At 47.0% G+C, this 25,990-nt stretch overlaps 1 protein-coding gene across 1 annotated transcript; it reads right to left on the reverse strand.

Moving 5' to 3' along the window:
* Positions 1-8,955: 8,955 nt before the first annotated feature.
* On the reverse strand, positions 8,956-23,849 carry Nqo1 (NAD(P)H quinone dehydrogenase 1). Its single transcript, NM_017000.3, has 6 exons — positions 23,754-23,849; positions 14,782-14,946; positions 14,581-14,711; positions 14,058-14,171; positions 12,337-12,438; positions 8,956-9,803 (listed from the first exon to the last, which is right to left on the reverse strand). The coding sequence occupies exons 1-6, from the start codon at positions 23,758-23,760 to the stop codon at positions 9,498-9,500; spliced, it is 825 nt and encodes a 274-aa protein (NP_058696.2). The 5' UTR covers positions 23,761-23,849; the 3' UTR covers positions 8,956-9,497.
* Positions 23,850-25,990: the final 2,141 nt, after the last annotated feature.

Here is a 25,990-nt window from a genome sequence, read left to right on the forward strand (position 1 = left end):
GTGAGTGTCAATCTTTTTTCCTCAGACTTTGGCCTGAATGTATCAGCAATGTGGGGAAATGTCAGAGACTGGAGACAACTAGGGAAGAGATAGGAAGGAACCGTGTGTGAGGGCCCAGCCTGGAGCCTCTGATTACTCACTCAGCAGGGGCTAAGCCCTGGGTTCAGGTCACAATATCTCAAAAAGAATATGTCTACCAACCAGATGTGGGAACCAGTGAATCAAAGGCAAACAGTAAGTTAGTAGTACAGGTGTTACAAGGACACTGTGAGCAGAAGTGGGCAGAGCTCTGAGGTTTCAAGGCAAGCCAGTAAGAAGCATGGGTGCTAACAAAAATGAAAAGCTTCCTTGAGATCCCACCACTTCAGAGAGAGTCCGATGTGCTGGGCACCTGCCCTCAGCCCTGCGGAGGTGGGAACAGGACTTCCCAGGAGCTCACTGACCAGCCGGCCAGCGTCGCTGAGTCTCTGAGCTCCAGCTTCCGTGGAGAACCTGATAATAAGGGATTGAGGTGCAAAGCAATCCAAACAGACCTGAAGTCAACCTCTGCCCTCCACACACAAACATAGGTGCACCTGCATATACACACAGATGTACAAACACCACACATGTACACCTAAGATCAGGAAATGTAAACATTTGTCATTGATAAGCTTAAATAGCATGGAAAAGGTATAATAAGCAAGATGAAAAGGTGGCTGGAAAGTTGGTTCGGCAGTCACGAGCTCATACTTCTTTGCAAAGGACCTGAGTTTAGTTCCTGCCCCATATCAGGCAGCTCACAGCTGCCAGTAAATCCAGTTCTATGCAGAGACACCCTTTTCTGACCTCTACAGGCGCTTCTGAGCATGCATACATATGTAGGCATACATTTTTTGCAACCTACTTTTAATAAGGGTTCAACCTCTCCTTTAGCCCACTACTCAGCCTAGGTAATGGAAAACTTAGGATGTGGGGGAAGTGGACCTGTTCAGCAATAGTTCTTCCGGGGCAAGCTCGATCTTCCTTGGCAGCCATTCCGTCCCATAGCAAACACCAAATACAAGTCAGCAGCTGCAGACCAGTCCTCTAGGCAGGTAGACACCACACCAGAGCCTGCTGCTTCAATCCATACCTCTAAGCAAGTAGACACCAGGCATGAACCAGCAGCTGTAGTTCAATCCTGAAGAAACCCCAAGGCTCGACAAGTGGCCTGAGGGGAAGCTGCAGAAGTGACAAAGTGCTGCAGGCAATTCTTGGGCGAGTTTCTTTCTTTTTTTTTTTTTTTCTTTTCTTTTTTTTCTTTTTTCTTTTTTTCGGAGCTGGGGACCGAACCCAGGGCCTTGCGCTCGCTAGGCAAGCACTCTACCGCTGAGCTAAATCCCCAACCCGGGCGAGTTTCTTTCAATAGTGGCGTTACCACAAGTTGAGCTCAACAACGCTATGCAAGGCAAACCAATACATGCATATTGTTAGCGAAGAATAGTGAGGTGGAGCAAACAACCAATGCTCAGTACCTGTCTTCACTATCTGGGGTCATATACTTCCTTCATCCCTGGTCCTTTCATGTATTTGCTGTATCTGAACATCCTTCCTCCTGTGTCTGCTCCAACAAAAAGTCCTTTCACCTGTGTACCCAGCAAAAACATCATTTGACATAACCAACTTTCCAAAGAAACTAGAGGTTTCCAACTCACACATACACATAAAGTTAGTCTTTGTAAACCGAAAATATGGACCACCATGATGGTTTGTCCGGTAAAGGTTCTTGTCTCATAAGCCTGATAATCTGAATTCTGAACCCAGGAAAACATGGAAAGAGAGAACTGACTCTGTACAGTTACCCTCTGACCTCCAGAAATGCACCGTGGCATGCGTGCACACAACACAAATGTCAAGACAAAAGCAGGGGCTCCAGAGTTTGCTCCTGCGTGGAGCCTTGACTTGCACATTTTGCAACCATACACCAATTGGTATGTACACAAATACTTCTCCCGTAAAGGAGGCTGTCCCCTTAGGGCTGTCACCAGAGCTAAGCCAGTAATGTGTGTATTAATTTACTTAAGTTCCTGGTTCACAGTAAGTACACCAGTATTAGCATTACTAGCTCTGATGCCACCCTGCTCTATTGTCCCATACACTAGGTACCATTTTCCAGTCCCACAATATGGAAACCATGAACTCACAGCAGCTAAGATTATCTGCACAAAATCAGGCCAGCCAAAGTTCTAGCATAGATGGGGGGAGGTACTCTTCAGACCTCACCCCTTACTATGTTGCTATTAGCTTTTAGGGTGTTTCCCTGGTAGATATTTTGTGTTCCAGTGGAAGGCTCCACACCCATGCAAAAACAACACTAATTGGACTTAGTGGTTTATCACAAAAATGGAACAAGGCAGGAAATTATGAGGGGGCGGATTTGTTGGGTGTCATAGGGAGAAAGTTGGAGGGTGGAAATTGGAGTGGGTGTGATATTTCATTGTATGTGTGTATGAAATTCTCAAGAATAAGGTTAATTTGTTAAAAGAGATAAAGTCCTTTAATTATCCTTAGCGCCAAGGCTGTTGTCTCATTGGTGTGCAGTTTTCTTAAAACATCAGGAAAAGAATTCCCGGGCCCTAACCCTAACCCTCAGGAACCAAGTTCTGTTTGGTCCTATTACTGTCATAAAACACCAGACCAAAAGTAACTTAGGGAGGGAAGGGTTTATTTCAGCTTACAGCTTATAATGCATCACTGAGGAAAATCAGGGCAGGAACTCAAGCAGGCAAGAACCTAGAGGCAGGAGCTGATGCAGAGGCCGTGGGAGGGTGCTGCTTACCAACTTGCTCAGCCTACTTTCTTATAGAACCCAGGACCACCAGCCTAGGGGATGGCACCACCCATGGTGGACTGGGTCCCTCACATCAATCACTAAGAAAATGCACCATGTGCTTCCTGCCTAGCCATTCTGGTGATATTTTCTGTTGCAGTTCCCTCTTTCAGGTGACGATAACCTGTGGTAAGAAGACATAAGAACTAGCCAGCACGGCCTCCGTTCTGAGTCCTGACTCAGGTGGAACTTTTGCGTATGCTTTCCTTCTGCCTGTTTCTCCTGGAGCCTAGCCATACATATTTCCCTAATACTCCAGCTTCCTTACTGTCTCTGAAGTTCCCCCTCCCATTTGCCATTCAGCTCAAGTCAGAGCTTGACTACCATGCATGACTCAAATGGTATGGCTGTTCCTCTCCCCTCATCTAGAAATCTATAACAGACTTCTCTAAATCAAAAATAAATAATAAAATCCCCTCCCTTGGTGAGATGTTAACAACGCACAACCCTTCCCCTGAGTTCCCAGCATGCATGAGTCCCTGGGGGTTTAGTGAGGGAAATCAATGTGTTTATGAGACTTACTTACAGAGCAGTGGGTCACGGGGGCAGTATAGGTGACTGTAAAGTAGCCATTTTGGAAGGTCTGCACCACTTACCCCAGGGCTGCATAGATGAATTCACCCCTCCCCCTCATTCTTGCTCCCCTGCCCCCTGTCCCTGGTCTGCAACCTGTAGCCTCTCCAGGTCCACTTGCAGTTAAGTCAGAATCATTTACAGTTGTGTGGGAGGGGCAGCTAGATACTCAGGTGAGGTCCCATGACTCCTCTTAGCCTTCCTATGAAAGAAGGTAGCCCACAAGCCCGCTTGTGAGGCTCTCTTGTGAGCCGGCCCAGCAGAACTGAAGATGGTGATAGTTTGGCCTGGAAAATAGTCTGGTCCAACATTAGATGAGTAATTCTCTTTGGTCACAGACCTTCTGTGTAGTCTTCACTTTCTCTATCTCCTTGAACCTACCTGGTATGTGTCATTCCACTGTACTGAAATAGCCTTTGTCCAAATCTCCAAGGAGTAGCCAAGTCTGCTGGTCGGTCCTCAGACCTCACTGACTTGGCATTTGACACACTCGATGCCTCTGTCCTTGACACTTTCTTCACTTGGCTCTCAGGACAGCCTAAGTCTGCTTTTCTGCTTCCCCCATGGGAAGAAGAATTCCTGTGTCTACTGAGGCTGTCTGAAGAAGTCCCGTGTCTACCCAGGCTGTCTGAAGAAGTCCCGTGTCTACCCAGGCTGTCTGAAGACAAACCTCAGTGACTGTCGGAGACTGGTGCAGGTTGGGAACCCAATCAGAGTTTCTCTTGGACTATCTTCAGCTCCCTAAAAAGCCATTCCCTACCCACCTCTTGTCAGATGAAACGTCCTGATAACTAATGCCTGGGTTTGGGGTTGGGGATTTAGCTCAGCGGTAGAGCACTTGCTTAGCAAGCGCAAGGCTCTGGGTTCAGTCCCCAGCTCCAAAAAACAAAAAAAACAAAAAAACAAAAACAAAAAAATGCCTGGGTTTGCTTGCTTTCTGTTGCTGGGATACAACACCACAACTAAGAACAAATTGGGGCAGAAAGGGTTAATTTTGCTTTACACTTGTAATCTGTTTTGGGCAGCCAGGGCGGGAGTGAAAAGCAGAGACCCTGAAGGAGGGATGAGGTTTACTGGCTTGCTCAGCTACCTTTCTTAAACGACCCAGGACTACCTGCCCAGGTGTGGAATCGCCCTCAGTGAGCTGGGCCCCCTCTCACACCAATCGTCACACAAAATGTTCACCGCTTCCCTACCCCACCCCACCCCAAGTTTCCTAGAGCGCAGTCTGCAGGAGGCAACTCCTCAACTGAATACCCTCTTCCCAGATAACTCTAGCTTGTGTCAGGTTGACAAAAAACTAACTGGCACACAGATTTAAAAACAACAACAACAACAACATTTGGAATGTATTAACGCTATTATCCACCAATCTTAGGGCTAAAACAGCATCTGAGGCCTACAGTTGAGATCCCTCTGCCTGGCTGTGATCTACCTCCCTCATGTTTCTACCAGTGTATTTTTGAGATGCCTCGATCTATAACCTGTTCTGTTACCGTAAAAACTTTAGAACTTGACGAAAGTGTATTGGAACAGGGAGTCTGAGATACCCTTAATCCAATCAAATTTGGCTCTAGAATAAACTTGAGGGAGAGCTGTGTTTTGTGCAAACCTCTTCTCAAACTCATCCTGACCTCAAGTATTGACGAGCCTTAGAGAGCAGTCAGCGGGTCTCCGAACACAGCTCTAGATCTCCCCAGTGTGCACTCTTTAGGACCATCTCTGTGTGCCACTAACTAGTAAATTCCTTAACTGCTACATATGTTGCTGGGATCCTCCTCTTTGTGTGTCAGCTTCAGCTGTCTTAGCAGACACCTCAAACATAACATGAGGGAAGCCAAATGCTAGTCCCACCGCTGTCCCTCCCCATCCGCATCCCAAATGCCCCTTCCAGATCCTTCTTCACTGCAGCGTAGCCAATCGACCTCTGCAGGGTTAGACTGCACCCACTTCTGATTCATCACCAAACCCTGGTAAGCCTAACCTTTGATCTGGTCAAACATACCTGGTCCCTTTACTGTTGTAACAGCATCCTGGGAGGGAAAGCCCACCCTCCTCTCTCAGACTCCATTGCCCACAGATCAACCAGATTCCCCTTTTCAAACAAGCCTTAGCGCACCTCTGCTCAAAGTCTCCAGGGTCTATCATGAGAGCAGTGACTGCACAGCCCCATTTGTCTGACCCGGCAGTCTCCCAGCTTCTTCGCTGTAGCCCTGCTTCCTAATTTTCCTATCCTTGAACTTACTTCAAGGCACCCCAGTGCCTGGCGTGTTCATCCTCCTGATAAGCAGTCTCACTTGGACTCTCTGACATGTATGAGCTTAACGGACAGTTTCTTGGTTGGCCTGTACGAAATCAACCTTGGTGGGTTGGGGATTTAGCTCAGTGGTAGAGCGCTTGCCTAGCAAGTGCAAGGCCCTGGGTTCGGTCCCCAGCTCCGGAAAAAAACAAAAAAAAACAAAAAAAAAACAAAAAAAAAACAAAAAAAAAAAAACAAAAACGAAATCAACCTTGGTGCCAAGTCTGTCCCTTTAATCTTTCTTCTTCCTGGCATTTTCTAACACCCAGCATAGGTGTCTGTAACTGCTATTTTTCACAATGATACAATTCTTCAAGGGTGCATGCTTCCCATAGTGATGTGTGCCCGGCACTTGGAAGAGTGGCCCATTGGTTAGGTATGTCAGAGTCAGCACTACCCCACCCCGACTCGGGGTATCTATCGCTCAGCTTTCTCTGCGTCCTGTAGTTTTATACCACTTTCTTTCCCAGTGCTCTTAAAACGTCTCACTGCATTATGTATCTGTGTGTTTGCACTCTCTCAAGCACATACTCCATGGTACGTGTGTGGTCAGAGCATGGCTGTCAGGAGTCATTTCTCTCCTTCCACCATCTAGGTACCAGGGATAGGAGCTTTAATATGAAGCAGCCCTGCTGGGCTAGCTCAGGCTACCAACTCCTGGTTATCATTTGTTACTGAATCTCTAAACTGGTCTCCCAGGGGATTCTCCTTCAGCCTGTGTGGCATCTGGAATTAACTAAAGCCCATGTGGTTGCTGGGATTTGAACCCAGGACCTCTGGAAAAGCAGTCAGTGTTTTTAACCGCTGAGCAATCTCTCCAGCCCCAGAAGACCCCTTTTTAATCCAGATTTATATATATATATATATATATATATATATATATATATATATATATATATATTTGGTTCTTTTTTTCAGAGCTGGGGACCGAACCCAGGGCCTTGCGCTTCCTAGGCAAGCGCTCTACCACTGAGCTAAATCCCCAACCCCTAATCCAGATCTTTGATAGGGAGATCCATCCTCCTAGGCCACACCTTCTGCTGGCACCCACATAAAGGACACAGGAGGAGGAAGGTTGCTTTCTTTTCTGCCTGCCTTCACTCTCATTGGCAAATCCATTCCTTCCCTGGAATTCTGCTGTACACCGAAGATTAGCTGAGACGCTGTGAGAGCCAAAATTATGTTTTAACTTACTGTTCCTAAGAGATCAATGAAACAGAAATGCCTCTAACCTTTATTTAATTAAAGCTTGCCTTAAATTTGGCTAGAAGATTGTGACAGTGGTCTTATTCTCAACCTGTGGGACTAACAATATCTAATGTCACGGACAAAAATTCAGTTATTGTTGGAGAAGCTGGGCCACAGCCTGCAAACCAACCTAGTACATCCCTTTTCTATCTGTCTGTCTGTCTGTCTATCTATCCATCCATCCATCATCCATCCATCCATCCATCCATTTAGATTCATTCTATGGATATGAGCATTCTGTCTTCACACACACCAGGAGAGGGAACTGGCTTCCCTTATTACAGATGGCTGTGAGCTACCATGTGGTTGCTGGGAACTGAACTCAGGACCTCTGGAAGAGCAGTCAGTGCTCTTAACCGCTGAGCCATCTCTCCAGCCCCTAGATTCATTCTATAAATTCTGTTCCTCTAAATAATCCTGACTTAATCACCCTGTTACCAGACGAAGTGAGTTGGTTTGCTAAAATAAATTCCAAAGCAATCAGCATTGTTAGGTCTGCAGATTTCCTGGCCACCTAATTTTGTATATTTTCTTCCCATTTGCCACAAGAGGGCGCACTATTGTCGTCTCCTTGAATTGCACCCAGGTTGGAAAGAGACACCCTTCAAGGTTTGTAGAAAAAGGGTCTCATAGAGCCCAAGATAGCCTCAAACTCACTATGTAGCTCAGGATGACCTTAAATGTCTGATGATAGTCACGTGCCACCAGCATTCCCAGCAAGCATTTCAAGAAATTCAATCGAGCGGCTAGAGAGGTGGCCCAACATTTAAAAGCCCTTGCTGTTCTAGCAGAGGACCAAGTGGAGTTCAATTCTGAGCACTCACAGGGCTTACAAATGCCTGTAACTCCAGCCAGGAGATGTGACTCTGCCTTCTAGTCTCTACAGGCATGCCACACTCACGCGTGCACACACACCTAAATAACACTTAATTTTATGCCAAAATTGGGAACGCAGAATGTAGTTCAACAGTAGGATGCTAGCTTCACATTCGTAAGACTATTCATTAGACACCAACACACACACAGTCTTAAAATTATTTACTGTAGATAATAAGACCTATATGAGGGCTAGAGAGATGGCTCAGTGGTTAAGAGCACTGACTGCTCTTCCAGAGAGGTCCTGAGTTCAAATCCCAGCAACCACATGGTGGCTCACAACCATCTGTAATGGGATTTGATGTGTTTGAAGACAGTATGCTTGTCTACATAAAATAAATATTAAAAAAAAAAAAAGACCTACATGATATCTGCATATTTCCTTAAACTGAATGTAATCATCAGGGCTGGGGAGATGGTTTCATAGCTAAGAGCAGCCACTTGTAACTCCAGCTCTGGGGGCTGGAAGGCCTTCTTCAGGAGTCTGTGAGCACTTGTACACACATATTCATAAACCCTCAGGCACGCGTGCGCGCGCACGCGCGCGCGCACACCCTTCCCCACCCACAGAATTAAAAACAAAACAGATCTTTAAAATAAGAAAGGAGGGGTTGGGGATTTAGCTCAGTGGTAGAGCGCTTGCCTAGGAAGTGCAAGGCCCTGGGTTCGGTCCCCAGCTCCGAAAAAAAGAACCAAAAAAAATAAAATAAAATAAGAAAGGAATGTCATTGATTTCACAATACTACAGAAAAACCTTCCAGACGTTTGGTAGAAGGCTACTGGTTTTCATTTTGGCGTTCAGGATTTATTTGTATGTGTCTACCCATTTTTCGGCTCGCGTGTTATGTCTGTGCACTGCCTGCATGCAGTGCCTGAAGAAACCAGGAGAGGGCGCTGGGTTCTTTAGAACTGGAGTTAGGAACAGCAGTTAGCCTTTAGGTGGGTTTCCTGCTAGAGCCACAAGGGCTCTTAGCTGCTGAGTCATCGCGCCAGCTCAGGAGGGGGCTGTTGTTAAGTATTGAAGGGCTCAAACGCACGCACCGCCATCTGACGTGTGAAATATCCATTTATTTCCACACACACACACACAAAGAAAGAATAGCAAGAATGAGGCGGAGACCTGTTTTTGTATTCATTTCCCAGGACCTGGGTGTGCTATGTACAAGGCAGAGAAGAGCTGGAGAGCAATCCCCCGAGGCTTGTCAGTCACTGCACAGTAATTGAAACCAGGATGGATCATAAACAGGCTTTAGCTAACTGCTAAACAAGTTAGTCCCTCAGCCATTGTTTGAGCAATTCCCTCCTGCCCTAAACCACAGAGAGGTAACTAATAGCAACAAGTGGGTGGAGGATTGGATGCCATTTAGCCAGGGCTAGCCCGAAGAAAAAAGCTTATAGTGTACAAAAGACCTAGAAGAGTATTTTCCCCGCTCGCGGCTACACCTCTCCCTGATTCATATCCCAGGCCACCTGAGGCCCCTAATCTGACCTCGTTCATTTTGCTGTCACAGCCGTGGCAGAACTATCCAAAAACGCATGAGGCGAGCCTCCTCCTTTTCCTATCCTTGTGGAACAAAGGCGAAAACTGAAAGCAAGCCAGGCAAACTGGGGAAAAAGAAACCTGGGTCTAACTACATGGTATGGAAAACCTTATTTTCTAGCTTTGATCTGGTTGTCGGCTGGAATGGACTTGCCCAAATGATGGCCCACAGAAAGGCCAAACTTGTTCTTTTTCTGCTCCTCTTGAACCTCTTTTTTCAGTAAGAATCCTGCCTGGAAGTTTAGGTCAAACAAGCTGCTTGGAGCAAAGTAGAGTGGTGACTCCTCCCAGACAGTCTCCAGACGCTTCTTCCACCCTTCCAGGACCTGCACGCGGGCATCGGGTGGGGTGTGGCCAATGCTGTACACCAGTTGAGGTTCTAAGACCTGGAAGCCACAGAAGCGCAGAATGCCACTCTGGAGAGACACAGAACACAGAGGTAAGGCACGGGAGTGAGTCTGCACTGTAAGCAGGCACCAGAACTTGATCTGGGAATGGAGAGCTGGCTCAATGGTTAAGATTTTCTGTTCTTTCAGAGAACCCAGCTTGGTGCCCAGCACCCATACGGAGGGGTTCACGTGTCACTGCAGTTCTAAGGGATTGGATGACCTTTTCTAACCTCTGGGACACACACATAAATGTAGTATACACACGGAGAGCAATAAAATAAATAGAAATCTTAAAAGAAAGAGAGAGAGAGAGAGAGAGAGAGAGAGAGAGAGAGAGAGAGGAGAGCTGGAGAGATGGCTCAGTGGTTAAGAGCACTGACTGCTCTTCCAAAGGACCTGAGTTCAAATCCCAGCAACCACATGGTGGCTCACAACCATCTGTAATGGGATCTGATGCCCTCTTCTGGTGTGTCTGAAGACAGCAACAGTGTACTTATATGTAATAAATAAATAAATAAATCTTTAAAAAAAGAGAGGGGTTGGGGATTTAGCTCAGTGGTAGAGCGCTTGCCTAGGAAGCGCAAGGCCCTGGGTTCAGTCCCCAGCTCCGGAAAAAAAAAAAAGAACCAAAAATAAATAAATAAATAAATAAATAAATAAATAAATAAATAAATAAATAAAAGAGAGAGAGAGAGAGAAAGGAGGGAAGTAAGGAAGAAAGAAAGGAGGAAGGAAGAAAGGAAGGAAGAAAAGAAAGAAAGAAAACTTTGCAGCTAGAGAGATGTCGTGGTGATTAAGAGCTTTGGCTGCTCTTCCAGAAGACCTGAGTTTAATTCCCAGGACCCACGTGGTGGCTCACAACCATTTGTAACTGCTATTCCAGGAAACCCAATGTATTCTTCTAGTCTTCCCGAACATTGTATACACGACAGCAGGTGAAACTCATAAAATAAAACTTAAATTTTAAAAACCTTTTAAGAGGGTGAGTTGGGCTTGCCACTGGGAGAAAGTGCAGAGGACCCTGGGGAATTGACTCCCGCCCTCCCTGGTTGTAACCTGGCTAGGCCACCTTGCTTTGAGTGAGTAAAAACCTTGACACTGTGCCAACCTGGATCTTCTGCCAAAAGAGCCGTAAATTCTATTACGTTAGGGAGACTGCTTGCTCCTTGGCACGGGCTCATGCGAGGATGCGTGGCTGCTCATTTTTCTGCCTCTGCACATGATGAGCTCAGTCTTTACAAATGGTCTTCCCAGGGCCCATCTGGCTCGCTCTCCTCTGCAGCCCCATTCCTGAGTGGACACAATCCTCTGGGGCCTAAGGACTCCAAAGCCCACCTCTAAGACAAGCTCAGTGAACTTAATTCTTGTCCTGGGGAGCCACATAAAGCAGCTCATGCCTTAAGTCCAGCACCCAACAGGTTGAGGCAGGAGAACTGCCACAAGTTCAAGTCCACCCTGGGATTATATATGAGCCTCCCCCACCCCCTTAAAAAAAGAAAAGGGCTGGAGAGATGGTTCAGCCGGCAGGGTAAAGGTGCTCTCCCTGTAAGACTGATGAAGAGAGAGCCCAGAACCTATGTAAAAAGGCGAATGCAGCTGGGTGGTGGTGCATGCCTTTAATCCCAGCACTCAGGAGGCAGAGGTGGGTGGAGTTTGAGGCTAGCCTGGTCTACAGAGTGAGTTTCAGGATAGCCAGGGCTATGCAGATACACAGGGAAACCCTGTCTCAAAACAAAAAAATCGGGGCTGGGGATTTAGCTCAGCGGTTAGAGCGCTTACCTAGGAAGCGCAAGGCCCTGGGTTCGGTCCCCAGCTCCGAAAAAAAGAACCAAAAAAAAAAAAACAAAAAACAAAAACAAAAACAAAACAAAAAAATCCAATATATATCTATATCTACATATATATATATATATATATATATATATATATGAATATGAAATCCCAGCATGCCAAGGCAAGATGGGAGACAGAGACAGAACTGCCCAGAAGCTCAAAGGCTGCTGAGCCTTGACCACACAGTATTACAAAAGCCAAGGAAATCCTGGTATCAACAAGGTGGAAAGAGGAGTGGATGCCCAAAAGTTACACACACACTGCACACACACACACACACACACACACACACAAGCACACATATGCATGCACACACACATACACACACACAAGCACACATATGCACACACATATGCATTCACACAGACATACACACACACACAAATGCATGCACACACACACATACACACACACACACATACACACACACACACACACTTTTTTTTAATTAAAATGTTCTGGGCGTGCAGACACAATTCTAGGAAGACTAGAGAAAGCCCAGGCCTCGGCTGCACACACTGAGGCCCCAGTGTGTGAGTCAGAGACTCTTTGACTGTTTGCCCTGGGTCACCTCACAAGCCCCTGAAGGAAGCTCAGGAGATGCTGCCCTGTTACCAGGCTGTCGTCCTCACACCTCACGTCAGTTTTTAGTTACTCTCTGGAGGTGTGGACTCCAAGGAAAGCTCAACTAACAAACTCCTCTGGAAGTTCCCCCGTGAGGAGCTACCTGAATTGGCCAGAGAATGACGTTCATGTCCCCGTGGACACCCTGCAGAGAGTACATGGAGCCGCTGCCCCCGGTGGTGATGGAAAGCAAGGTCTTCTTATTCTGAAAGAGAAAACAAGTATCACCCGCTCCTCTCCAGGGTCCCCGTGAGTTAATGAAGGGGGCCCCTGGGAGAAGGACGAACGGATCCACCCCATAGGTGCTATTATTTCAGGCTGCAAGCACTCTGCCACCTCAGCGTGACTCTGCACATGTTCCAACTGTGGCCGTGACCAGCATGCGGCTGTGGGTAGCCATGACTACAGCACAAATCACCACTCACTCAAAACTTCCCACACAGCTGGGTACCGTGGCTCATGACTTTAATCCAGAGACAGAGGCAGGTGGGTCTCTAGTGAGCTCCAAGCCAGCCAGGGCTACCTGATAAGACCCTGTGTCAAGTTTTTAAAATGTAATTAAAAGGGGGCTGGGGATTTAGCTCAGTGGTAGAGCGCTTACCTAGGAAGCGCAAGGCCCTGGGTTCGGTCCCCAGCTCCGGAAAAAAAGAACCAAAAAAAAAAATGTAATTAAAATAAAAAAGGTGAGGCTGGAGAGATGGCTCAGTGGTTACAAGCACTGGCTGCTCTTCTAGAGGACCCAGGTTCAATTCCCAGCACCCGCATGGCGGCTCACAACTGTAACTCCTGTTCCAGGAGAATCTAACACCCTCTTTCAGACATACATGCAGGCAAAACACCAATATACATAAAATAAGGTTAAATTTTAAAAAATCTATTAAAAAAAAGTCACAAGATAGTTCTTGTCACCATTTGGCCTCCAAACAACAAAGACTCTCTTTCTGGTTTCATGTTTTATTCAGACAAGATCTCATGTAGCCCAGGCTAGCCTAAAACTCACCAAGTAGCTGGGGATGGCCTTGAACTCCAGGTCTTTCTGCCTTTCCCACCCAAATGGGATTTCAGGTGTTTATCACCAAGTCAATAAAAATTTTCCATCTAATTTTTACTAAGGAAAAATCTCAAGCATGAGAAACAAGGATAACAAAACAAAACAAAACAAAAATCTACCAAATAGCTTGAAGTCTAATTTCTGGTTTATCTACAAGAACCATTCATTAATCCCCTCAACACTTACTTTTTTGAGTTTTTTTTTTTCTAGAACACTTAAAACAAAGTCCAAAGGCTGGTGAGATGGCTTAGCTGGTAAAGTCACTTGCCACCAAGCCTGACAGCCTGAGCCTGATCTCCCGTCTGCAACTTGTTCCCTAACTTCCATACACACAGTGGCAGGCACGTGCCTCTCTCAGGTAAATAAATAGCAGTCTAGAGAGATGGTATGAGGGTTAAGAGCATTGGCTGCTCTTCAGAAGACCCAGGTTCAGTCCCCAGCACCCATGGCAGCTCACGACTCCAGTTCTAGGAAGATGTGACCCTCTTTTCTGGACTCCTCAGCCACTGCACACATGTGGTGTATAGCCATATAAACCCCCATAAACATATATAAAAAAATAATCGAGCAAATCTAAGACATTGCGTTAAAGAACATATAAGTAAAATAATAGGTAAATGTAAAAAAAAAAAAATCCAGCAAATCCAAAACATCCTGTCATTTGATTTATAAGCTTACAGTGCACCCCCCAACCCCACCCCAACCCGGTCTTAAGAGTCCATCTGTGATGTCAGGGCAGAATCTACTCAGGAAATACCCAACAGTTCACCTACCTGGAAAGGACCCTTGTCATACATGGTGGCATACGTGTAGGCGAATCCTGCTACAAGCACTCTCTCAAACCAGCCTTTCAGAATGGCGGGCACCCCAAACCAATACAATGGGAACTGTGGGACAGAAGACCAAGAGGTCAGATCATGGTACTCTCACACCTGCCCTTCCCCTGTGGCCGGAAAGAGCTTAGGTTCGGAGCAACTTTCCACCGTAGTGCACTTTCGCCCTTGTCATTTCCTCTGGAAAAGCTAAATGGTGGGGAGAGGGCATATGGGGAAGTGCCCTGCTCCCTTTGTATGAGCTACTTAGTGAGGCTGGGGCTGCAGGATTGCTGAACCCTAAGACGCCTGCCTGGGCAGCATAACGCATGCGCACACGCACACGCACAAATAAACTTAAATACACAAAGCACATCAACTCAGCCGCACACTTTCTGACACCACTTAGAATGCAGAGGGCTCTAGGGACAATAAGGACAGACACCCTAGACACTGCTCTCATGACTTCCGTCCTATGAGGTACCTGAAATATCACCAGGTCTGCAGCTTCCAGCTTTTTCTGTTCAGCTACAATATCCGGGCTCAGGCGGCCTTCCTTATACGCCAGAGATGACTCAACAGGGTACTGAAAGTTCTCCGAGTCCTTCGGCTCCCCTGTTGGGAGGCAAGAGGGGCTGAGGCTGGGTCACGTGGTCCACTGTCAGTGGAGGGAGACGATTCTTACCTGTGATGTCGTTTCTGGAAATGAGGGGGTTAAAGTTCATAGCATAGAGGTCAGATTCGACCACCTCCCATCCTTTCTTCTTCAGAGCCTCCACAGCAGCCTCCTTCATGGCATAGTTGAATGATGTCCTCTCTGCGTGGGCCAATACAATCAGGGCTCTTCTCACTGTTTAAGGCGTACGTGAGGAGGTGAGGAAAGAAAATCCAAACAGGACGGGTGAGTCCCTAATCTAAAAGTGCTTGGGACCAGACACGTTCCCCACCTTAGTTTCTCAGAGCGGGAAACAGTGGCTAGCATTATCAACTAAACGTCTTTAAGCTGAAAATCTAAAGTTCAGGCTCGTGAGATGGCTCGCCAGTGCTTCCTGCCAAGCCGCATGTACTAAGTCCATCCCCAGGATCCATGTGCTGGAAGGAAGGAGAGAACCAACTTCTGAAGTTATCCTGATCTTCACAAAGAACGCTCTGCCTCTCGCTCTACCCTTCCCACCCTCCCCTTCCACCCTCTCTAAAAGAGATGATTTTTTTTTTTTAATCTAAAGTCAAGAGGTGTTACTGAAATTGATTAATCCGTTCTACCTCCCGGGCAGCAGCTGTGTGAGTAACTTGCTAGCCTCCCCCATTGCTCTGGGTTCTCAAATGGAAGACACACACACACACACACACACACACACACACACACACACACACACACACAGAGAGAGATCCGATGCTCTCTTCTGGTGTATGTGAAGACAGCTACAGTGTACTTATATATAATAAATGAATAAAAAAAAGAAAGAAAGAAAAAGAAATCGGTCTACAACACAGAGGGCTGCAAAATAAATCCAAAATATTTTGAACATCATGTCAGCGCCCAGAAAAGTTTCCCAGGTGTGGTGGTGGTGCACACATTTAATACCAGCATTTGGGAGTCAGAGACAGGCAAATCTCTGAGTTTGAGGCCAGCTTGGTCTATAGAGCTAGTTCCAGAATAGCCAGGGCTACACAGAGAAACCCTGTCTCAAAGAACAAAACCAAAAAGTTTCCCAAAACACCAGATGTGGGGGCACACATTTTTAATCTCAACACCGGGGAGGCAGAGGCAGGTAGAACTCTGAGCTTGAGGCCAACCATGACTTCACATGGAGATCCTGTCCAAAATTTTATTTTTATGTTATTTATTTATTTTTTGCGGTTGAAGAAAGGTGTTTATTGGGTGTGAGGAAACACACGTACAGAAGACACACAGAGAAAAATGATCCTCAGCAAAACCCAGAGTGAGGGGTGGGTAGGTAGAGAGGGCCTCGGAAAGCTTCAAAATGCCCCACCCAGAAAGTTAAAGCATTTAAGGCCGAGATGCTTGCCTAGCTCCTGGCTCCAGCCTTAGTAGCATTTAAAGAAGCTTCGGATCTCAGAGGGCCTCTGATTACAGCTTTACTATCTGTATGGTCCAGCAAAGCTTCCGAAACCAGGAACCCCGAGATCAATCGTCAGGGAAGAGGTGACAAGTCGCAGGTCATTGGGACCCATTTGTTTAGTTTACTTACTGTCCTAGTTGCTACATCAAGACCAAGTACTTCTTAGAATTTAACTGTGGGCTTTGCTACCGTTTCCAAGGGTTAGACCCTTAGCATCATGGCATCATGGCAGCACTCGTGACACTGGAGCAGTAGCTACACTGATCCAAAGGAAGAGATCCAAAGGAAGAGAAAGAGAGGGCAGCACAGGGCCTGACTTGGCCTTTTGAAACCTCAAAGCCCACCCCAAAGTGATACACTTCCTCCAGCGAGGCCAAGCCTCCTTATCCTTCTAAGGCTCAGTCCCTGCTGACTAAGCGTTCACGTAGAGGAGTCTGTGGGGGCCATTCTCATTCAATCCACCATCCTTACTGTTGCTATAACTGAACACCACAGATTGTAAAAAGGATTTTTTTGGTTCACAGCACTAGAAGTTGGGAGGAGGGGAGGTGGCACCGAGTGAAGGCCTGCTCGCTGGTAAGAACTCTGAAGAGTCCTAAGACAGTTCTGGGTAACACCAGGCAAGAGAGGCGGATTAAGAAAGAGCTAGCTACAGAAGCTCTCAGAACACTCCCACTATAAAACAATCTCTCGGGGTTGGGGATTTAGCTCAGTGGTAGAGCACAAGGCCCTGGGTTCGGTCCCCAGCTCCGAAAAAAAGAACAACAACAAAAAAAAAAATCTCTCCACACACTAATCCACAGATCATTTCTAAAGACAGAGCCATTTTCACCCAATCACCCCATACCCTGTGAGAAAAGGGTCACGCATAGTCCAGGCTAGCTTCAAATTCACCGTGGGAAAGGGTAACCTTGAACCCCCTCATCCTCATATCTCTACCTCCCAAATGCTGGCGCCTCCATGCCCATGCCAGCCACCTCCTTAATATCCCACTTAGTTCTTCCTTTTAATATGCCCTCATAGTGATTAAATCCTAGTGTGTGCGTCCATGCGCATGCGCGCTTATTCCTGCGTGTACACGCGGAGGCCAGAGGACAGCCTCGGCTGTCGTTCCTCAGGCACCTTCTACTCTGTTTGAAGCAAGATCTAGCCCGGAAGTTTGCAAGGAGGCCAGGAGGGCTGCCAGCAAGCCCAGGACTTTCCTGACTCTGTTTCCCTACGCTCTGACTATAATCTGCCACACCTGGCTTTTCTAAAAGAACAAAAAACAAAACAAAACATGGGTCCTAGGGATCTGAACTCAGGGCCTCATGCTTGTAGCACTGAATCCACTGCAGCCATAAATAAAGGAGCCAATGAGTGAGGCTAGCCGTGCTCTTGAATTGAGGTTGCATTTTTGTTGTTGTTGTTGTTGTTTTTTGTTTGTTTTGTTTGTTTTTGCATGCTTTGGTTCTGGCTTCATGGTTTGAATGTGGAATGCCCCCACAACTAGGTTTAGTCGTTCACATCTGTAATCCCAGCATCTGAGAGGCAGAAGCAGGAGGATAATAGGTTCTAGTCCAGCCTGAAGGGCAAAGCAGACCCTGTCTTTAAAAAAAAAGAGTCCCTATAGGCTCAAGGATTGGAACCCCAGCCTGTGGTGCTACTTTAGAAGATGGCAGAACTTTGGGAACAGGGGTTGGAGGCCTGGGTAAGGGCAGGGCTGGCTAGAAGTAGTGAATCACTAGGGGTGTGCTTCTGAAGATTAGATCTGGGCCTCTGGGTGTTTGTTTCTCTCCCGGTCTGCCAAGAGGTGAGGAGCCTCTACCACAAGCTCCTGGACCACTTCCGCTCACAGCTATGCAAAGCGATGGAATGAGCTTGCTAGCAATAAAGATGGAAAGAGGCTCTTCTCCTCTTTCTCTTCCTCCTCTTCTTCCTCCTTCTCCTCCTGCATGAGTTCCCCTTTCCCTCTTTTTCTCTCCCTCTCCCACCCCCACCTTCCCCATGGTGACGTCCCTGGCCTTGGTCCTTGGGGACCACCTGAGAGCAGCCTCCCATTTAAAAAAAGGAAAGGGGGTAGACCTGTCAAAGCCTCAAGACCGAGTGTGAACAATGCCTTGGGGAACTGTGAGAGAGGCTCCGGGAAAAGAGGCAGAAGGCCTTTTACCTCGTGTGCATTTTGTTTCCTGGATTGTTCTTGGATGGGATTTCGTGCCTCCCGTGACACTTATGTTCACATTTATAAGGCGTGCTTATTCTTGTTGGATGCTGTGACATAGCTGTGGAACCCATTGTGGTTGAAAGGACATGCGGAGTGCTGTCTTTTCTCCTGCCTTGCTTTCGTGCTTTCCTAGATATAACCCATAGCATGTGCCAGGCGATTGTGTTTAAATTGGACTGTCCTGAGAAAGTTCTGGGAAAGGGCGGCTCTGTTAATATTTAGTATGTGCTTCCTGGTGTGGTTTTTTTACATGTGGTCATGTCTTTCTAAACTCACCCTTCCTTAGATCACTGCCTTTCTGGGTTACATACATGTATAAGTGTGCAGTGAACCTGAAGTAAGGTTTTCTACAGCTTGAGACTGTAGTCCAACCTGTTCTTTGAGGTCTTCAAGTCCCAGTCTCACTGACAGATCTGCAGAGACCTGAATTGATCCTCAGACCCCATTAAGGGTGTGAAAAACAATGGACAGGGTTGTCCTCCGGCCTTCACACAAATGATGTGGCACACATGCACACACAGACACACAGATACAGGCACACACACACATGCACACACATATACAGGCACACACACAGGCACACACACAGGCACACACATACACAGGCACACACATTATACAGGCAGGCACATACAGACACATGCACATACATACACAGGCACACACATATACAGGCAGGCACACACACACACACACATGCACATACATACACAGCCTCACACCACTCTAATAATAACAAATACATCTTAAAAATAAAAAATGAAATGGAAGGAAGGGACGAGCAGGATGGATAAAGAATGCATTCCGAGTCAGCGAGAAATTAGTGTCTAATGATGTTGGCTCCCCGGCCCAACCCACCCCCCCAAAAGAACAGAATTTCTCTGTGTAGCCCTGGCTCTCCCGGAACACAGGCTGGCTGCCTCTGCCCCTCAGTGTTGGGATTAAGAGTGTGCATCACCGCCTGACAATGTTGGCATGTTTAATTGACCACCGACATGAAAATAAAGCGATCTCCTTAGAAAATCAGAATGGCCCCCTTTCAGGGATGGTTGACTAGTTACAAAAGGACTCTCTGGGTGCTGTTGGTATAGTTTCTTGGGCTAGTGTTAAATAACTATTTTTTAAGGATTTATTTTTATGTATGTGTCAATGTGGGTGTCATTTGTAGGCTGGTACCTTTGGAAGTCAGGGTCTTGGATCCCTGGAGCTGAAGTTACAGGGATTTGTAGAGCCTCCTACCAGGCTCAGGTCTACTCTGGTCCTCAGGATAATTCAGCAAATGCTCTTAACTCTCGGCTCTCCAGCCCTTTGCTCTCATTTGAATTATTCCACAAACAGAAATAACTTCCGGGGTAATAAAAGACCTAAGTGTTTGTTTTGGGATGAGTTCTGAAACACACCAGGAATTCCTGTTGGCACACTCGCCAACACCAACCTCTGCTTTGCTTTGCCTGTCACCATCTAATGGGTGGGCTAATGGATGGGCTGCCTTCTCTTTTACGCTGGGGTTTGTCTGGAGCCTGTACTCTCCACAGCTGAGCCAGCCCAGCAGCCCCAGCATGATTTCCAGTGCCTCTGTCCCCTGCTCTGAGGGGCTGCCAAGAAACGGATGGGTCGTTCACTGTTCCGTGAATCCTGAAACGGAGAACTTGCTCCCCCCACCCCACACACACCTGTGCCTGATTTCCACTCCATTTACCCCCTGAAATGCTGCTGTCATCAGAGATCCAAGCTCCCGGCTGTACCACATTGCTAACCAGGCACCTCTTAGCTAGTGTAAGGGCTGGGGACCTGGGACTCATCACTGTTGATCCTAAATTTCGTAAAAAGCAATTTTTTATTAAAATTAAAATAGGTCAAGTGTGGTGGTGGAAGCCTTGAATCTTAGCACTGGGGAGGCAGAGACAGATCTCTGTGAATTAGAGGCCAGCCTGGTCTACATAGTGAGTTCCAGGACAGCCAGAGCTAATGTAGAAAGACTCGGTTTCAAAATAGTAATCGTCGTCGTCGTCGTCGTCGTCATCATCATCATCATCATCATCATCATCAAATTTTAAAATTTACTTCTTTTACAGGTATGGGTGTTTTGTTTGCACACATGCCTGTGCCACAGGCACATGCCTGGTACCCTCAGAAAGACTGGAGAAACCGGAAAGACTGGAGCTCCAGAAAGTTGTGAGTCCCCCTGTAGATGCTGAGGCTCAAGCCCAGACTCTGCGAGAGCAGCCTGCATGCTTAACCAACGAGATCTCTCTAGCCCGAGATTTTTTGTTTGTTTTGTCATGGGTTTTCTTGTTTGTTTTCTGAGACAAGGTCTCACCGTGTGGCCTTGGTTGTCCTGGAGCTCGTTAGGTACATGAGGCTGGTACATGAGGCTGGCCTCAAACTTATAAAGATCCATCGGCCTCTACCTCCCAAGGACTCTTAAATTACAGTATTTATAAATTACAGTATTGGTGTGTGTGTGTGTGTGTGTGTGTGTGTGTCTGTGTGTCTATCTGTGTGCGTGTCTGTGTGTGTGTCTCTGTCTCTGTGTGTCTGTGTGTGTGTGTGCATCTCTGTGTGTGTCTGTGTGTCTGTGTCTGTTTGTGTGCATGTCTGTGTGTTTCTGTGTCTCCGTGTGTGTCTATGTGTGTATCTGTGTGTGTCTGTGTGTGTGTATCTGTGTATCTGTGTGTCTGTCTGAGTGTCTGTCTATCTGTGCGTGTATCTGTGTATCTGTGTGTCTGTCTGTGTGTCTGTCTGTCTGTGCGTGTATCTGTGTATCTGTGTGTCTGTCTGTGTGTCTGTGTGTCTGTGTGTATCTGTGTATCTGTGTGTCTGTGTGTGTATCTGTGTATCTGTGTGTCTCTGTGTATCTGTCTGTCTGTGTGTGTATCTGTGTATCTGTGTGTCTGTGTGTGTCTGTGTATCTGTCTGTGTGTGTCTCTGTGTGTGTGTGTGTGTGTGTGTGTGTGTGTGTGACTGTGGTCTTGGACAGAATTTGCAGGAGTTGGTTCTCTCTTTCCATGTGGGTCCCAGGGACGGAACTCAGGTCATCAAGCTTAGTAGCAAGCCTTTTTATCTGGTAACATTCTTGCCAACCCTGACTCTAAATTTTGGTATCTGAAGTTATCTTGACCTGACCGTCACCTGGAAACAAACCTCTACCCAGTATCCAACCTATTCTTGCTTTCAACCTCCCTCCCCAACCTCCACCTGGACGCTTCCTTGCTTCCCAGCCTTCTCACTGAGCCTCAGGGCTTCAGGAGGGTTCAGGAGACCTCCAGCAGACTGGCCTGCAGTGGCCTGTAGTGGGTGACATTTTCTTGATTAGTGATTGATGTGGGAGGGTCAGCTCACTGTGCTTGGTGTCACCCTCCAGCAGGTGCCACTGGGTTATGTAAGAAAACAGGTTGTGGGGTCGGGGACTTAGCTCAGTGGTAGAGCGCTTGCCTAGGAAGCGCAAGGCCCTGGGTTCGGTCCCCAGCTCCGAAAAAAAGAACAAAAAAACCCAAAACAAACAAACAAAAAAAAAAACAGGTTGTAAGGGTCACAGAAAGCAAGCCAGTAAGCAGAGTTCTCACCTCTGGGTTCCTTCCTTGATTTCCCTCGGTGATGAACTGGTACCCAGAACTGTCAGCTGGAACATAGCTGTCCTTCTAAACTAGCTTTTGGTCAGTGTTTATCACAGCCACAGAGAGCAGACTGGGATGCCAATTTACAGCCTATTAGAGAGCCATCTCTCTGTTTTATTTTTCATTTTGTTCATCTCCTACTCTGGTTTGTAAATTAAATTTAGCCAGGCCTGGGCACACACCTGTAATCGTGGCACTGGGGAGCAGAGGCAGAAGGATCCAGTGTTCAAGGTCAGCCTAGACCAAATTAAGTTTGAAGTCAGTTTGGCCAAAATGAATGAATGAATGAATGAATGAATGAATGAATAACAAACACTGAACTGAATCACAGGTGTGAGGGTATATGATAAATATAATAATGTTTGGGCTCTATGCTGACTGCGACTCCGATGGCGGGGGTCTTGGAACACGTATTCCTCAGGGATAAATGGAGAGCAGTACACAAAGCAGACACAGCCTTACCAGCTGTTGAAAACCCTCCCCTGCTGTCTCTTCCCGCATCGTAGGGCTCAGAGAACACTGGGATGGCACTCTACCAGCCGCAGAGGCATCCTTCACTGCCTCGTGCTTTTAGCAAGGAGAGATCCTGAGTGTATTGGCGGAGGTTGAAGTAGTTTTAAAGGGGAAGGAACTCCAAAAAGTTAGTCCGTCCCCAACGGGGCAAACACGGCCTAAACCTTACTGCTACCCAGAACTCAGAGCCAGGCCCGGTTGGGAAGCACTTAGTCCTGGAGGCTACTTGGCCAAGAAAGCCTTAGATGCCAGTCAAACACTAGACAATAGTGTGGCCGTAACTGCCAGGGAGTCTCTTCCCCTGGACTGATGGCAAAGCCAGGAGACTGTCACGAAAATGAACCAAATAGCAAATCAGGATTCCTCCTCCGGGGTCACGGCAGAAACGTTCCAGGGCCAGGAAGGCTGGAGTTAGGTCCCAGTTCTGTTGTGCTCCTTCCCAGCTCCACTCGCCACACCCCATCTCTCCATCTTGTTTCCTTTTGCAAGTTGATGATCCCTGTTTTTTTAAATCTGTGTTTTTGTTTGTTTGTTTGTTTGTTTGTTTGAGAGACAGTCTCACTCTACTATGTAGCTCTGACTGTCTCGGAACTGGATCTATAGACCAGGCTAGCTTCGAACTTAAAAGAGATCTGCCTGCCTTTGCCTCCAGAGTGCCACCAAGCCCAGCAGTGATCCCTATACATTGCCTATTTGCATTTTTAAATGTTTGCAAAGCATTTCCAAATGCTTAAACACTCTCTGGCCTAGGCTGGGTATGTGCACAGAGCGCAGGTGGTAGAGAGAGTTTGTCTAGCATGCAGGAAGCCCTGGTTTCAAGTCAATTCCCAGAGCCATATAAATCAAGCGTGGCGATGCACACTTAAATCCTCGCACTTAGGCAGTGAAGGCAATAAGACCCTAAGTTCAAGGCCATCTTTTACTATACAGCAGTTTTAAGGCCAGCCTGGGATACATGTTACCCTATTTCTAAATAGTTTGAACGAGGTACCAAGAGTGGCCAGCTCTGTTAAGGAATGGTGTAGAAGCGGTAATGCTAGAGTTGCCCATGGGTGAATTGGGGCTGCAGAATAATCTGCACCTATGGTTCTGAGAAGAAGCTCTCCTTCCGGGGACTCACCGAGGCTCATCCAGGATCCTAATCTCTACACTTTTCAACTTCGAGGCAAGGAACAAACCCCATAGCAAGCCCCTACATCCTCCTCAGGATGAATTAGGCTGGAGTTGGAGCCATACTCACCCGCCATGGCTCCAGAAGTTGGGGGCGGATCGTAGTGTCAAGCGCTGATTGGCTGAGCAGCTGGTTGCCAGGACGACCCTGAAATGCTTCGGAAAGATCCTGCGTGCCACAGCCTAGGCTAGTGCGAGCTGTACTGAGCACTTTCAGGCTTTATATCTTGCTTTTCCGGCCCAGCCCACTGTGCAGGGCAGCCAGCGAGGGCGGGGCTGGATTGCCGAGCCCAGAGGCGCTGGGGGGAGGATACCAAGTTATTGGCAGGGAGAAGCAGTTTAGGGCTGGCCTAGGACTTCTGTATATGGAAGTCAAAAGGGTTTTCTGGGAGCTTGAGAGTGAGAGAGGTTTTGAGGATATGGTTACATATTGGGTAAATTCAACTGCTCCCTGTCCAAGATCTTCTGGGTACAAAATGGAAAGTTCCAACAGAAAATTTTCGAGCTTCGTGGGACCTGCCTGTGTGGGTTAGTCCTTGGTCAGATGTGGGAAATCGCCTTTGCACGCAAGGGGAAGGGTGGGGCAGCTAAAGGACCGGCTCAGATTTTGCCAAGTCACTGTGACTCTAGACTGAAATCTCTGAGAGACTTGTCTCTAGTGTGAGTGAATTCGTTTCTTCTTTTCAGCGTTCTGATTCTGCTCTTAGAAACTGCAAAAGGTGGCCCTTGGGTGTACACGCTTGGGTCTCTTCAGCTTTGGTGTCGTTCCCCCCCCCTCTCCACCCCCCCCCCCGAACTCATCTGTGTGGCCCTCCAGGAAGCCAGAGCAAAACTGGCGGGGGAGACAGCAGCCATAGGGAAATATTTGTGTAGCCACAGGTGGAACTTAATAACTTTACACGAAATTTACATCAGAATATAGAACTGGACAAAAAGGTTTTAAATGTCCTTAAATAAAAATTATGTTTGTGGGGCATGGTGGCCCATGCCTTTAATCCCAGCAGTCAGGAGTGAGCCGCAAACGGAACTTGTGAGTTGAAGACTAGCCTGGTCAATGTAGTAATTTCTAGGATAGTTAAGGCTACATGGTAAGAACCTTTCCCAAAACAAAACAAAAATGGTAAAGTTATCCTACAGAACTTGTAGGGCCTTGTCAGGAAGTCAAAGGGGGAGCTGTTAGAGTAACTGACTGCTTTTCCAGAGGACCCTTTTTAGTTCCCAGCACCTAATGGGGCTGCCCACAACCACTTGTAACTCAGCTACAGGGGATCCAGCATCCTCATCTGACCTCCATGGGCGCGCACACACACACACACACACACACACACACACACACACACACACACTTTTTTTAAGTGACAAGCAAGGGACTTTTTTTTTAAGTGACTAGCAAGAGAATATGTAGGAGATGGTGGGAGCCCTCACCCAGCACTTGGCTGGAAGGGTCCCTTAGGTCTCAAATCTAGAACAAATGTCTAACCGAGGTCCCTGTTATGAAAGCAGACCTGGCCACCAGATTCTCCTAGCATCCTTCAGTCCCTACTTGTTATAGGTTATGACTGGCATACCCTGCCTCCTACCCTGAATTATCCAGCTCAGGAGCTGACCTGCCTTCCCGGAGCAGTTCTTTCTTATAAGATCTAGCCATTTTGGCAAAGTATATATCATCTAGGTTTTTTTTGTTTTTTGTTTTTTTTTTTGGTTGTTGTTTTTTTTTTTTTTTTTTTTTTTTTTTTTACCTTCCTGGTGTCTGGCTGTCTCCTTCTTATATGGCCCAGCTCAGTGACATGATCCCTCTGGACTCTCCCATGTCTCTGTCTCTGACTACACTGTCTCTCTACAATAAAACTCCTCCGTCATATACAGGAGAGCAGTCTTGTCCTCCCTATTTTTTCATTCAGGGTCAGGAGTTCAAGGTCCCCCTCAGTATTGAGATCAGGCCATGCTCTACTCTAAGTCACAGCTATGGTGTAAAAACAGTGGTACTTCAGGCTGTGCAGTGCCTTAGGCCACTCCATTTTACAAGGACCCAGAAATTATACCAACAGCAGCATCCATCCAGCACACACTCATAAATGGCTTACTCCGGGGTTGGGGATTTAGCTCAGTGGTAGAGCGCTTGCCTAGCAAGCGCAAGGCCCTGGGTTCGGTCCCCAGCTCCAAAAAAAAAAAAAAAAAAAAAAAGGGCTGGAGAGATGGCTCAGTGGTTAAGAGCACTGACTGCTCTTCCAGAGGTCCTGAGTTCAAATCCCAGCAACCACATGGTGGCTCACAGCCATCTGTAATGAGATCTGATGTCCTCTTCTG

This window comes from Rattus norvegicus, chromosome 19, assembly GCF_036323735.1.
Source record: "Rattus norvegicus strain BN/NHsdMcwi chromosome 19, GRCr8, whole genome shotgun sequence".
Taxonomy (NCBI): domain Eukaryota; kingdom Metazoa; phylum Chordata; class Mammalia; order Rodentia; family Muridae; genus Rattus; species Rattus norvegicus.

Bases quoted from the DNA above. Each gene is read 5' to 3' on its own strand.
- Nqo1 (NM_017000.3), bottom strand. The intron at 14,712-14,781 runs GTAAGAATCGTC...GCCTCCCAACAG, and splicing joins TTCCAGAAACGACATCACAG to GGGAGCCGAAGGACTCGGAG. The intron at 9,804-12,336 runs GTAGCTCCTCAC...GTGTCTCTCCAG, and splicing joins TCATTCTCTGGCCAATTCAG to AGTGGCATTCTGCGCTTCTG.